The 13,147-nt window shown below is 44.8% G+C and overlaps 1 protein-coding gene and 1 non-coding gene across 2 annotated transcripts in view; both read right to left on the bottom strand.

Annotated features, from left to right (window-relative positions):
• The window catches only part of HSPD1 (heat shock protein family D (Hsp60) member 1), a 14,325-nt gene extending 1,178 nt beyond the window's left edge, over positions 1–13,147 (bottom strand). The window contains exons 1-10 of the mRNA XM_028751666.2: positions 12,991–13,147; positions 10,729–10,904; positions 7,498–7,750; positions 6,003–6,085; positions 5,637–5,732; positions 4,967–5,060; positions 3,744–3,912; positions 3,137–3,236; positions 1,654–1,899; positions 634–808 (exon numbers count right to left, since the gene is read on the bottom strand). Of these exons, the coding sequence (XP_028607499.2) occupies positions 634–808; positions 1,654–1,899; positions 3,137–3,236; positions 3,744–3,912; positions 4,967–5,060; positions 5,637–5,732; positions 6,003–6,085; positions 7,498–7,750; positions 10,729–10,902 (1,390 nt within the window). The 5' untranslated portion in view covers positions 10,903–10,904; positions 12,991–13,147. The remainder of the gene's footprint in view (positions 1–633; positions 809–1,653; positions 1,900–3,136; positions 3,237–3,743; positions 3,913–4,966; positions 5,061–5,636; positions 5,733–6,002; positions 6,086–7,497; positions 7,751–10,728; positions 10,905–12,990) is intronic.
• Positions 9,118–9,251, bottom strand: LOC114585618 (small nucleolar RNA SNORA17). The gene has a single exon (XR_003703931.1). It is a non-coding gene; the product is annotated as a small nucleolar RNA SNORA17 (small nucleolar RNA).

Below are 13,147 nucleotides of genomic sequence, written 5' to 3'. Positions count from 1 at the left end.
CCGCGATTCTCTTCGTCTAGCGGTTTTTTCGTCTTGCGAAGCAACCCCATTGACAGCTTAGCGGATTAGTGCTACAGCTGTCTAGCGGCTTTTCGCGATCAGCTGTTAAGCGGGTTATCAGCGGAACAGCTGATAGGCGGCTTAGCAGCTTAGGAAAAGGGGGGGGGAGCGAAAAAAACCCGCGGGGACGCGCAAGATTTTTTCGTCTTGCGGGGCACTACTGTAAATAAAACTGTGATCTAATGGTAGGCCAGTTTCAACACACCCACCCACCCCATTTTCTATCCAGGCAAGCAAGAGGAATCCTTATAACTGAAATATTCAGCCCCTGAACCTGAGGTTCCCAGTCCCTGCTCTAAGGGATGATGACCTTGAGGGCATCCAGATATAGGGGCTCCCAACACCCACCAACATAGCCAATAGGAGCAATTCAAAGACAGGTTAACCAAAGGAGTTTCCTGTCCACTCAACTGTTTGCACCCCCCCAAGAAAGGCTGATAAATGCTCCAAGGAACCAAGATTTCGATGCAAGGGTCTACTGAGGGAGGGAGAAGGTGCTGGGGAACCTCAAGTTAGCTTATATCAGGATCCAAGCCCTTAACTGTTACTTTAAAGCATGTGTAGTGCACCTACCAATCTTCTGATCTTCATTGGCTGGAGTCAAGGTATCTAGTGCCGGAATGCACCGAAGCAGCGCACAGCCGCCTCCTAGAACGATGCCTTCCTCTACGGCAGCACGAGTGGCATTGAGGGCATCCGTGACTCTGTCCTTCTTCTCATTCACCTCAACGTCACTCGTTCCTCCAATCTAAGAAAAGAAATCTTATTTTTAGGCTGCTGATCCAAGCTCTAATCTGAAAGTTATTTCATAAAGCTCTATAGCAGGGGAAGGTGGATGATCTATGGCCTTCCCTAGGGAATGCAGGGCTACAAAACTCTCATTCTGGCCAGGCTAGCTGGGGCTGATGCAGGTCAGACTCCACCATCATCTGGAGGGCCACTGGCTTCCTATTCTCACTTTATAGCCTAGAGAGCGCTAGTTGTACCTGCAGGGAAAAAGGCTATTGTTGTGCAGTGATCTACTTTTGGTGAATGTCACTGTGGTGTTCATCTTTTAGTTGGCAGGTATAGGACTTTTTCTTTCATAATATTATTGGGTGAGCATTTAGTAAATAAAATAATACTGTATTATTCTGATATTACAAATTAAAACATCTGCATTAAAGTATTCTTTAAACAACTGTAAACAGCTTAGAAACAATTTATGTATGGGTGTATTTTCATTATTGTAAATCGTTCTGTGATCCTTGAATGAAGGGAGGTACAGTCGTACCTTGCTTGTCGAACGCCCTGGAATTCGGACGTTTTGGCTCCCAAATGCAGCAAACCCAGAAGTGATTGTTCCGGTTTGCAAACGTTCTTTTGGAACCCGAAAGTCCGACAGGCCTTTCATGGCTTCTGATTGGCTGCAGGAACTTCCTGCAGCCAATCAGAGGCCGCGTTTTTGTTTTGGAAGTCGAACAGACTTCCAGAACTGATTCAGTTTGACTTCCAAGGTATTTTATAATAGTAAAATAATTTTATGCAATAAGCAACAAATAAAAGTAGTAGTAAATAAATAAATAAAAATAAAATAGTAATACGCAGATTCACCTTTAGTACAGCTACTCCGTCAGAAAGTTTGGCCAGGCGTTCATTGAGTTTCTCCTTTTCGTATTCACTTGTTGTAACCTCCAGTTGTTCAACTATTTCCTGAATGCGCTTTTCAATTTGTACTTTGTCACCTTTCCCTTTAAGTAGCAAACAGTCATCTTTTGTCACAATGACTTCTCCAACTTTACCAAAGTCATGAGGTTGAATGTCTTCTACATTTATGGTTAAGCCTTCTTCCCCAAACACCTGAAACAGATTAATATTAAATACTTTAAAAAGTCCACGGCTTTTTTCAAATTACTGATTAGCTGGTTTCATTCAGACAGCTTTTTTGGGAATGCAATCCTAAACACACTCACTAGAGAAAGCCCCACTAAATTCAGTGAATGGGCTTATTAACACTCTTTTAATTCTTCACCTAGATTTTCTGTACTTGTAATTGCAAAGTGACCAACAGAAAGTAACAGCTTCCTGGACATTTGCAAAAATTGGTTGATTTATTTTATTTACTTCTATGGTGATACCCCACCTTTCCTTCAAGGACCTCAACATTGCATACAAAGCTCTTGCTCTCAGCCTCTTATCCCCACAAGTACCTTGAGGTAGGTTAGACTGAGAGACAGCAAGTGGTTCAAAGTCACCCAGCAAGTTCCATGCCTGAATCGGATTTGGACTTCAACCACTACAAATTTGGGTTCAACCACTACAATTTTTTCCGCCAGTTACGTTCACATTCTGAATTGGTTTCTTAATGCACAGAGCTTACACTGGCAATGTATTTTCTAAGCAAATCTTTTGTGACTGGAAAGCAGGGCACTGAACAACCAATGATGTACGCAACGGTAAACAGGGCACCTGCATAGAATGGCTTAGGCCTGGCTCAACTGATCAGTGTGTGGTGCTTTCTTTAAACTGGCACACATCTGTAGCTCAGTTGTAGAGAACATGCTTTGTATGCAAAAGGTGCCAGGTTCAACTCTTGACATCTTTCGGCAAAAATGGGAAAGATTCCTGCCTGAACCCCAGGAAACCATCTGCCAAACACCTGTTGATTGTACTGAGCTAGATCACAATCTTCAGCTGGCACAGGTGGAGAACCTATGACCCTTCAGGCATTTGGGACAACAGCTCCCATTAATCTCAGCCAATAGTCAAGGATTATACTGGTTCCCCATCACCGTAACAAGTCACAGCCCAAGCAAAGTTGCAGCAGTCGCAAACCGTAATACAAATATGGTTTAAAAAAGGTGGTCTACAAAGTTGGTTGGGGTTCTTAGGAAGAGGAAGACTACTGAGTTAGGTGGCCAATGGCCTGTCTTTGTATAAATTTCCCATGTTCCTATGGCAATCTGGATTAACATCCAACGTCTTTTGTTAGAAAAGTACATATAATCAGTGATGGCTCTGCAAGAAATTGGTAAATGAGTACCCCATGCTAATTATTTAGTGTTGGTACTTAAGATACATATGAAAATTTACTTACAGCACCGCCGGTAGCAACTGCCATATCTTTAAGCTGATTTTTTCTATTGTCACCAAAACCGGGTGCTTTCACGGCAACAACCTGTAGGCCAACCTTCAGTCTGGAAAAAGTCAGCACTCAAGAGTTATTAGTTGTTCACGTCTTTATTCCGAAATGGTACAACTGTGTTCTGGTAAAATAAGGCTCTCTAGAGTTGACAACACTGATAATTCAACCGTAAATCAATGAAAGTGATCTACTATTCATTGTTTGTTTATTTGTCAGGATTTAAATTTGTTTTCATATTAAAGACTGAAGACTACCGATGAACATCTTCTCCCCCCCACCCGCGCCCCCACAGTTTAAGCCCATTAGATCTGCAATGATAAGTATTCTTTTATGGAAGTCCTACTTCAATCATTAAGGCTTATTTCCCTTATGATCTGGCCATAAAGTGTACAATTTCTTGGACCAGACAATACCTGGAAAAAGAATATGTTTTATCTAACTATAGCGAAGATTTTTGCCCTTCCCTGCAACAGTTACCCCTTTCTGATTACTAAGAAAGATCAAATGGATTAAACTCAAAAGTGTTAAAATTAAAGACAGATACTTGTTCCACGCCTACCTGTTTAATACAAGGGTACTGAGGGCCTCTCCATCAACATCTTCAGCAATAATAACTAAAGGCTTGCGGTGATTATTGGCAATTTCAAGAGCTGGTACTATGGACTGAACACTAGAAATCTTCTTTTCACTGATTAACACGTAAGCATCTTGGAATTCACATTTCTGTCCTACAGATGAAAGCAACGTTGTTGAAAAAAATTACAAAGTACTCTCTCAAGAGACAGTGACTATGAACATTCCTCAGTTTCTAATCCTATCATAGCCATTATGCAGCCACCTTCTCTGAAACGCTTCAAAAAACATGCCCAATTACAGCAGACTTTCAATGGTCTCTAACATACCACTTTTCTTTGAACTTGGTGCTGTTAAAATGCTACCCAAGGACATGCAAAAACAGGGCAATTAATTCTTGCATTAATTGAATTTTAAGATTAAGATAGTATACTCTGGTGTAATGCTACAGAGTTTGTTTACCTAAAACCAGTAACATACAGTATTTCAGTTTAATTCAGGGATGGGCAGAAGGTAGATCAGGATCTACTGGTAGATCTCTCCGTGATCTGCAGATGATCAAAGACTTCTGGCTTCCAAATTTTTAACAATGATGTAACGGTCAAAACAAAACAAGCTTTTCCAACTTCCTTCTAAATTAGGCTGCTTGAAATGAAGGAAGCTTGGGGAAAATATAATTTGTTACTTGTGGGAAAGATTAAAGCTGGATTCCATTTTTTACGTATTTTAGTAGCAATTTTTTTTTTTTTGCCTGTACCCAAATTTGCCTCCTCGCTTACAAGTATGCAAATAAAATGCAAGTATGAGAGGTCCAGCACCTATGATTTGTGAGGCAGCTTCATCAGCAACAGCATGCAAAAGGGCAAACGTGTTACATACCTAGAGTATTCCATTAAGAACCCTAAGAGGTTCATTAAGGTTTGGATCGTGAGATTAAGTTCCTGACAAGTGACATGGGGAGCTCTCACCTTTCCCTGCATGTTTATCCGTATGTACAAACCACATCACATGCCAGAAAAGGTGGCACAACTTGTGCCACAGATCTAATTCTGTAAATTAGGGAGTGGGCTCTAGTATTTGCAGATGCCTCTATTTTGAGGCAAAAAGGAACACATTACTAAGATTTTTTTAAAAACTGCGTTTAGTCTATTCCAACAGAACCAAGCTGTTAAGGCAAACGAGCAGCGGGAGTCTTGTGTTCTGACTTACCTTTGGCTGTATTAATGAAGTAGGGAGAGATGTAGCCTCTATCAAACTTCATGCCTTCAATAATTTCTAATTCATCATTCAAAGTTTTTCCGTCCTGTTTTTTTTAAAAAAAGGTCATGAAAATTAGCCACACCCTGTGCGCACAACCCATCTCAGAACAAGCTGCTTCATTTTCTGTTTTAGATCTTTGGCTCCCCCATAATGGTGCACTTTTTCTACAATGATGAGGTCTTTTCCTCCACAACGAGCTAGTATCCTATTTTGGCATACAATAAGTAGACCTTAGGACGTGGGTGGCACTGTGGGTAAGAGCCTCAGCGCCTAGGGCTTGCCGATCAAAAGATTGGCGGTTCGAATCCCCGCGGCGGGGTGTGCTCCTGCTGCTCGGTCCCAGCGCCTGCCAACCTAGCAGTTCGAAAGCACCCCCGGGTGCAAGTAGATAAATAGGGACCGCTTACTAGCGGGAAGGTAAACGGCGTTCCGTGTGCTGCGCTGGCTCGCCAGATGCAGCTTTGTCACGCTGGCCACGTGACCCGGAAGTGTCTCCAGACAGCGCTGGCCCCCGGCCTCTTGAGTGAGATGGGCGCACAACCCCAGAGTCTGTCAAAACTGGCTCGTACGGGCAGGGGTACCTTTACCTTTAAGTAGACCTTACTAGAGTTACCCTTACCTTAACTGTGATAACACCTTTTCGTCCAACTTTTTTCATGGCATCAGAGATTATGTTGCCAATTTCCTTGTCGCCATTTGCAGAAATTGTAGCAACCTGTCCAAAAAATAGAGAGAGGTCTGCGTGAACTAGCTACAAACACTACCTTTTTAAAAAAAAAAGAGGCTGGGGTATCGAAAGCATAGTCACAGAGGCATTACAACGCAAATTTAAGGAATAGCGCCTAAAACATTTTCTCACAGATACAATATTGTTGAATGGAGTGAAATATTACATTTAGCAAGCCCTCTTAAACGGTGCACCCACACAATATACAAGTAGCAGGGAGAAGGAAGATGTTTGTTTTACGAAAGAGATAGCATTTACCTGAGCAATTTCTTCTGGAGTTGTGACTGGTTTGGACAACTTCTTCAATTCCTCAATTACAGCATCTACAGCGAGCATCACCCCTGAGGGAACACGGTACAGCTATGCAATTAAAACAATCTACATAGTCAACAGCAAACAAAACTTAACCATCGTACTATGCTCCAAGAGCAACAAAAAGGCTATAAATGATCATGCAATGCATTATCCCTGACTGCTGGGATGCAGTTATCCCATCAAACACCAGGAAGAGATAGGGTCCACACATGTCCTAGAGCTGCCTCTTCCTCTTCCCTGCATCATGAATTTCTCCCCCAAAAAGCATTCACTAGGAGGGGTTCTTCACCTAGGAAAACACAGGGCATTGTGCCATTGGTTACCTCCACCTCCAGCATCAAGGGAAACGCCAATCTGATGCCATGGAGGTTCACTCGAATCTGTCTCTGCCTTATAAAGGCAAGAGCAGGAGGCAGAACCAAAAATGCAACTTCCATAGTGCCAGGCAACAAAAGGCACGAGATAGGAGGTAAGATGAAGATGCAATTTGCTTATTAAGACTGCCTATCTGTGGGCATGCGCTACTCATTTTGGGCAGTAACTGTTCCTCCTACCCTGCCGTGCAGTCAGACCTTTAGGGTCTTAATCCTCAACACACTTGTTTCATGCTTTTGAAGACGACCACAAAAGCATTTTATAAAAGCCCAGGTACCATTATGCACAGTAAACAACACATAACGCAAGTTGTCGCCAGAAACAATATACAAAAATTCACTGACCAATGTGCTTTAACAGGAGTCACAATATATTGTTAGTATTTTCATTCTCACATTGCTGTTTGATCTCATGATCCACATTCCATAGTAACAGGAGTGTGGGAACAGAACTCAGACACTGTAATTCCGTTCTATGTGCTTTTGTACTTTCTCTCTTTGTTCTCTGCTTTCAGACAGAGGAGACGTGTGTGAAGCTGCTGCTCACACTCAGCCATGTTTGTTTTGATCTGCTGTAAATAAAGAAGCTTTTGCAATGCCAAATACCTACAGACTCCCTTCTTGCTGATACTCTGCTAACGCTAATAGCATGCCCACAGCTCCACTGGATGTGGGTCGCTGGACACCTGCGTAAGAGGAAGGGATGTACGCATATCTATGACCAGAAAATTAGACACCCCACTTCCCATTTTCTTTTCACAAAAGTAGCACATTGTCATGTTTTTGCAACATTGGTACATACAGTGGTACCTCAGGTTACATACGCTTCAGGTTAAGAACTTTGCTTCAGGATGAGAACAGAAATTGTGCTCCGGCAGCAGGGGGCCCCATTAACTAAAGTGGTGCTTCAGGTTAAGAACAGTTTCAGGTTAAGTACAGACCTCCGGATCGAATTAAGTACTTAACCCGAGGTACCACTGTAATTTGAAAACAAATTCCAAGATAAACAAGGAAGATAACTAGAGGAATTGGCATGTGTGAGCCAACATTATCCACATCATTACCTCTCCTGATCTCCACTGGATTTGCTCCTTTGCTGATCATTTCAAACCCCTCCCTGGCAATCGAACGTGCCAGTACCGTTGCGGTCGTAGTACCGTCTCCCGCCTCTTCATTGGTATTGTTGGCAACATCCTGAACTAACTTGGCTCCAATGTTTTTGTACTTGTCCTTCAAGTCAATTGACTTGGCTACTGTCACGCCATCTTTCGTCACCTTAGGGCTTCCCCAGCTCTGTTCAATAATTACTGTTCTCCCCTGTAAAAACATGACACACACACACGCACAATGAAACACTGGATTACTAGGGTAATTTCTTCCTGAGGCTGGAAGCCGCAACGCTGTCCAGGAAGGCAGATATGCACTCTCCCTAATACAATGTACGTGTATACATTGCCTCCAACAATGTCTTGCATCGATTTCAACAGTGCAACAGACTCCCTTGAAAGATGGTGGACTCTCCTTCCTTGGAGACTTTTAAGCGGAGGTTGGATGGCCATCTGTCATGGATGCTTCAGCCAAGATTTCTGCATAGCAGGGGTTGGACTAGAGGACCCTCTGAACTCTACAATGTCATGATTATACAGTGGTGCCTCGCAAGACGAAATTAATTCGTTCCGCGAGTTTTGTCGTCTTGCGATTTTTTTCATCTTGCGAAGCACGGTGTCGGAAAAGTTTTGGAAAAGCTTCAAAAATCACCAAAGTCTTTAAAAACCTCAAAAAGGCTACCACACCGCGTTCTATGAGTTGCTCCTCGAAGTCAAATCGCAACTATATTAACGGTGTTAAGAAAAAGGAAACAAACTTGCAAGACGTTTCCGTCTTGCGAAGCAGCTCAAAAAACAAAAAACCCTTTCGTCTAGCGAGTTTTTTGTCTTGCGAGGCATTCGTCTTGCGAGGTACCACAGTAGAAGATTAGAAGAGCCTGCTGTATCAGGTCAACGGCCCATCTAGCCAAGCATCCTGTTCCCCCAGTGGCCAACCAGCTGCCTGTGGAAGGCCCATAAGCATCTGAGCACAACAGTACTCCCCCTTCCTGTTGTTTGCGGCAACTGGTATTTGGAAGAATTATGACCTCCAGCTGTGGTGGTAGCAAAGCAGAACCACTGGGGGTAGCAGCCATTAATAGCCTTCTTCCCCCATGAATTTGTCCACCCCTCTTTTAAAGCCATCTTAATTGGTGGTCATCACTGCCTCCTGCAGCAAGTTCCACTAGTTTAACTGTGTTGTGTGGCTTGCAGTGTTGATGCACAATCTGGCTTTGGCTAACATTTATAGACTTTCCCCCCAGATGATCCCTTAGTAAGAGCTATGTCAAGATGCTTGATATACACATGGAACCAATGTTTACAGCTCTGAACTTCAGGTTTTACATACATACATGCAAAAATACTTTTAGCAGGCATTCAACTAATGTTGAATGAAGTATTTACACATGCACAATGGAACTTCCTCCTCCGCACCAAAAAAAAATCTGTTTTAGGGGCTCCCTCTACCTTTTAGAACAGATATGGGGATAGCTAGTGCTCATGCAAGTGGGACGGACATTCTGCTACATAAACACAATTTTTTGCTCTACCAGGACCCTTGTAAAACTTCACTGTATGATATTTATTTATGGGACACCTGTCAAGCTACTAATCATTCTGAGTGCTCACGGGTTGCAGAACACTGAGCGTAGACATAGCTTGTTCCTCTCTGCCACCTATTGACACAACCGCAGCACATCAGCCACGGCTGCAACGCCTGTAGGGGCATATTATATAGCAATATATAATATTTATTTATCCATACACATGGTGCATTTGGAACAACCCATGAATGTTGGAGGGGAGCAGCAGCAATATCTTATGTAAGGAAGTGCGGGCACAGATAATGTGAATGTAAAGGAATAGTTCCATTTAAACTGCTGGTATAGATAATACAAAATGTAAATTAGTTGTTCGTTACCGTGTGGCTTTTATACCTAAACTCTGTTGTTCTTGTACCTTATTTTAACTTTTTCTAAGAATTTGTCTGCAAATCACCTTGTCATATTTATCATATTAGTAAAAATTTAAAAAAATGACCAGCTCTGAGGACATCAGAGGAACTGCATAAAACGGAGGCCCACCAATTCCGATTAGCCTTGGTAACCAGCCAAACTTTCTGCTCACTGCTGGAAATGCCACTCTCTGAGGAACAAGGTCTTGCTTGACTAAGGTATTGTATGGCACAGCTGGGCTGTGGGAAACTTTCTAACTTTGCACTGAGCCAGAAAGCTCACCAAAGAAATTACCACCAGTTTTTTTCCTGAGCGTCTCTGTTCAGTGTGAGGGCAAGGATAGCGACTGTCCAGAGTACTGCTGGGACCTTTGCTCACTTGAAGCACATTTTACCAGTGATGAGCACATTTATGTACTGCTATAAGTGGACAATGGTGCGACTACAAAGGAGCAGAGGGATGTGTTACACAGGTGTAGGAAACTAAAGCAGGGAGCAGGAGAGGCAGGAAGAGCATGTGACTGAAGAGCAGTGAGTGTTTGCAATGAAGAAGACAGAGCTTTGGGATTGTTAATGGTTAACTGAGATACTTTACGTATTACTAAAGATTCGTGTCTGTAGCATATTGCAAGGTTCCATCTAGAATACTTAGCCAGACTCCTTGCTGCTGCTTCCCCTGGCTGGCCTTAGAAGCCCAAAAGAAATTCAGATGAAGGCCACCTTGTGCACACACCTCTTGCAGCCCCTTGTCCAGCCTGAAGGTCTAGTCACCATTAAGGCAAAAAGGAGATCAAGTGAGTGATGCATTCTGCCTCTCTCAAACTAGCTATATATGCAGCTGCCATGTAGACTTGAAACCATTGAGGATTTTAGCTCAAAGGAATAACAAAGTGAGAGAATGCATGAATGAACATGTCCCAACTATCTCATTCATCTACTTGCCAGGCAACAAATTCTAATTCGTGTCAAGTATGTATGCCAGTGGCAATATATTTACAGGAATGCTCTAGCAAACTATTTTAAAGAGGACCCAAAGGACAAGGTCCAGTCAAAGTGAAGCACTTTTAAGCCCCAATGATTCCATTGGAAGGTTATTTAAGCACATGCTCACCTCTCTCACTGAAAAACCAGTCAGCCCCCAAAGCTCTTAATTTTGACTGGATCGTACCCCAAGCACGTAGGATATATTTTGGACTATGCTCATCCCTTCAGCACAAGCTTCCGCATAACAGCAAGTAAAGCCATTTCAGTACCTTCGGTCCCAAGGTGACGGCCACAGCATCAGCGAGAAGGTCAACGCCCTGCAGCATAAGAGCTCTAGCATCTGCTCCAAATTTAACTTCTTTTGCATAGGATCTCGTAAGGTGCGGGGCCAGTGCTCTGGACACCGGCCTTATCTGACACAGCACTGTTGGTAAACGGAGCATTTCTGCAAACGAATGAAATTTTAAAAGAAATCAGTGCCAACACAGCCACTGCTTTATCTGGCACTTGCTAGAGAGCATTCCATGCCTGTAGCCATGTGCTCAGTCGCGACCATTGCTTGAAGGTACACTAAGTGGCTGAAGTCGTCTGAATGCAAGCACTGCCTTTTGAAAAATGGCAACTGAATTACAGGGCCATGCATGACCGGCAACAGCCATAAGAATCGGAGTTGGAAGGGACTCCGTGGATCATCTAGTCCAGGAATAGGCAAACTCGGCCCTCCAGATGTTTTGGGACTGCAATTCCCATCATCCCTGACCACTGGTCCTGTTAGCTAGGGATGATGGGGGTTGTAGCCCCAAAACATCTGGAGGGCCGAGTTTGCCCATGCCTGACCTGGTCCAACCCCCTGCAATGCAGCAATATGTACCCATATGGGTTGCTCATTTGAAGGTCCCTCAGGTGGCACAATGACTGTTAACCAGAAGGTGTCAAGCCCACTTAGGGACAGCTGTGGGCAGGATTCCTGCTTGCAGGGGGTTGGACTAGATGACCCTTGGGGTTCCTCCCAACTCCAAAGATCTATAATTTTATGTGCTAACACCGATTAACCCTGTACGCTAGCATAGGACACTTAAGGCCCTCCAGATATTGCTGGACTACTGCTCCTTAACCACTGCCCATGTTGGGTGCAGTTAATGAATGTTAGGAGCATAAGAAAAGGAGGGAACCAGGTTTCACAACCCTAACATACATATTTATCCTGAGGGAGAAAGTATTATATAATTTCAGCACTGATTTCATTTCAACAGAGTGCATGTGCGTTTTAGCACATATACACATGATCAGAACTACTGAGCAAACACTTGTTTAATGGGGCATATCTAGCTCAGTTGGTTATGAAAATGCCAAGCTTGCAGGTCTCATACCCATACAGGGAACTGCATATCCTTGCTTTTTTCAGGGCATTAGTCTCGATGACCCACAGGGACCCTTCCAACTCTAGGGTCCTACAAATCGGAAGGGGTATCCTATTGATTCCAATTAGTTACCTTGATGTTAAGTTTCAATGCAAAGGAGCCGAGGGAACTACAATACTGAACTAACCAAATACCAGGAATAATGGAGATAGGGAAACTGCTCAGGTCATCAAGGAAAAGCCAATTAAAGAAAACGGGGAGGTCGGGTGGGATGGAATGGGTGGGAGAGAGAGAGGAAAGTGGCCTCAGGAGGAGAAAACAGGGAAGAAGAAAGTTCAATGAACAAGCCCAGCGTACCCTTTGCCCCCCACACGTGCTCCTTCCTACCATCAGGTCGGCACACAAGGTCACGCGGACCCACGCCTCCCCCTGCCGCCAGGAGGGCAGCGCTGCAATGAAAGGGGAAGGCTGACTTTGGCCCACCTTTCCCCCTAGGGCGGAGGTGGGGGTGGGAAAGAGAAGGGAGCAGCCCCACCTTTAACGTGGAGGAAAAAACGCGACAAGGTCTCCTTCAGCAGCAGCTTCACCAGGGAAGTCGCAGAGGGGCGCCAGAGCACGTGCCTCAGTCCCAAGCAGCCTCTACCCGCCTCTCTACGCAAAAAAGGGCCTTGAAGGGTTGTGATTTATTTTTTGGGGGGTGGGGGGGGAGGTTCAGCCTAAGCGGAAACCGTCAAAGCGGGGATCGGACTTCGGCATGGAAGACTCGCAGGTCCCGCCCCTCCATCTCCCAACACACGTGTGACCGCATTCACACGACAGGGGAGCGGCGAGAATAAAGGCGCTCGGCCTGAAGGAGAGGTCTGGCGTGGCTGCTGGAAAGGCCGCTTCTTCCCCCTGATAAATGGGCTCTCTCTCCCGCTACCCCCGCCACGTCTCTATAAAATCAAGGACTGAGGCACGCGTCCCCCCCCCCCCCAATAAGGAGTTCCCTGATCCCATCTACGCTTTCCCCTATTGGGACTAAACCACCTTGTGCGGCGGGGAGGGGGGTGGTCAGGAGACCATGCGGGGAGGAAAAAACCGTTTTCACGCACAGGACCCTCCCCGCTCCTATTGGTCAATCTCTTCCTTTCCTTTCCTCTCTCCTTCGCCCCCCCCCCCGCCGCTTACTCTTTGGCGGCGGCTCTGCGCTGGAAGCGGTTGCAGTACGAACGGCAGCGGGCTCGGCTCGGACCGCACGCGCACAGCCTGGGAAGCAGCGCGGCTCTCTCGCGACTCTCCTCCGCCGCCCCGCCCCTTCCTCCTCCCCTCTCCAGAGCCCACGTGA

The sequence above is a fragment of the Podarcis muralis genome, chromosome 1 (assembly GCF_964188315.1).
Source record: "Podarcis muralis chromosome 1, rPodMur119.hap1.1, whole genome shotgun sequence".
NCBI classification, from domain to species: domain Eukaryota; kingdom Metazoa; phylum Chordata; class Lepidosauria; order Squamata; family Lacertidae; genus Podarcis; species Podarcis muralis.
The sequence above is the reverse complement of the archived record's forward strand: the minus strand, read 5'-3'. Positions and strand labels throughout refer to the sequence as shown.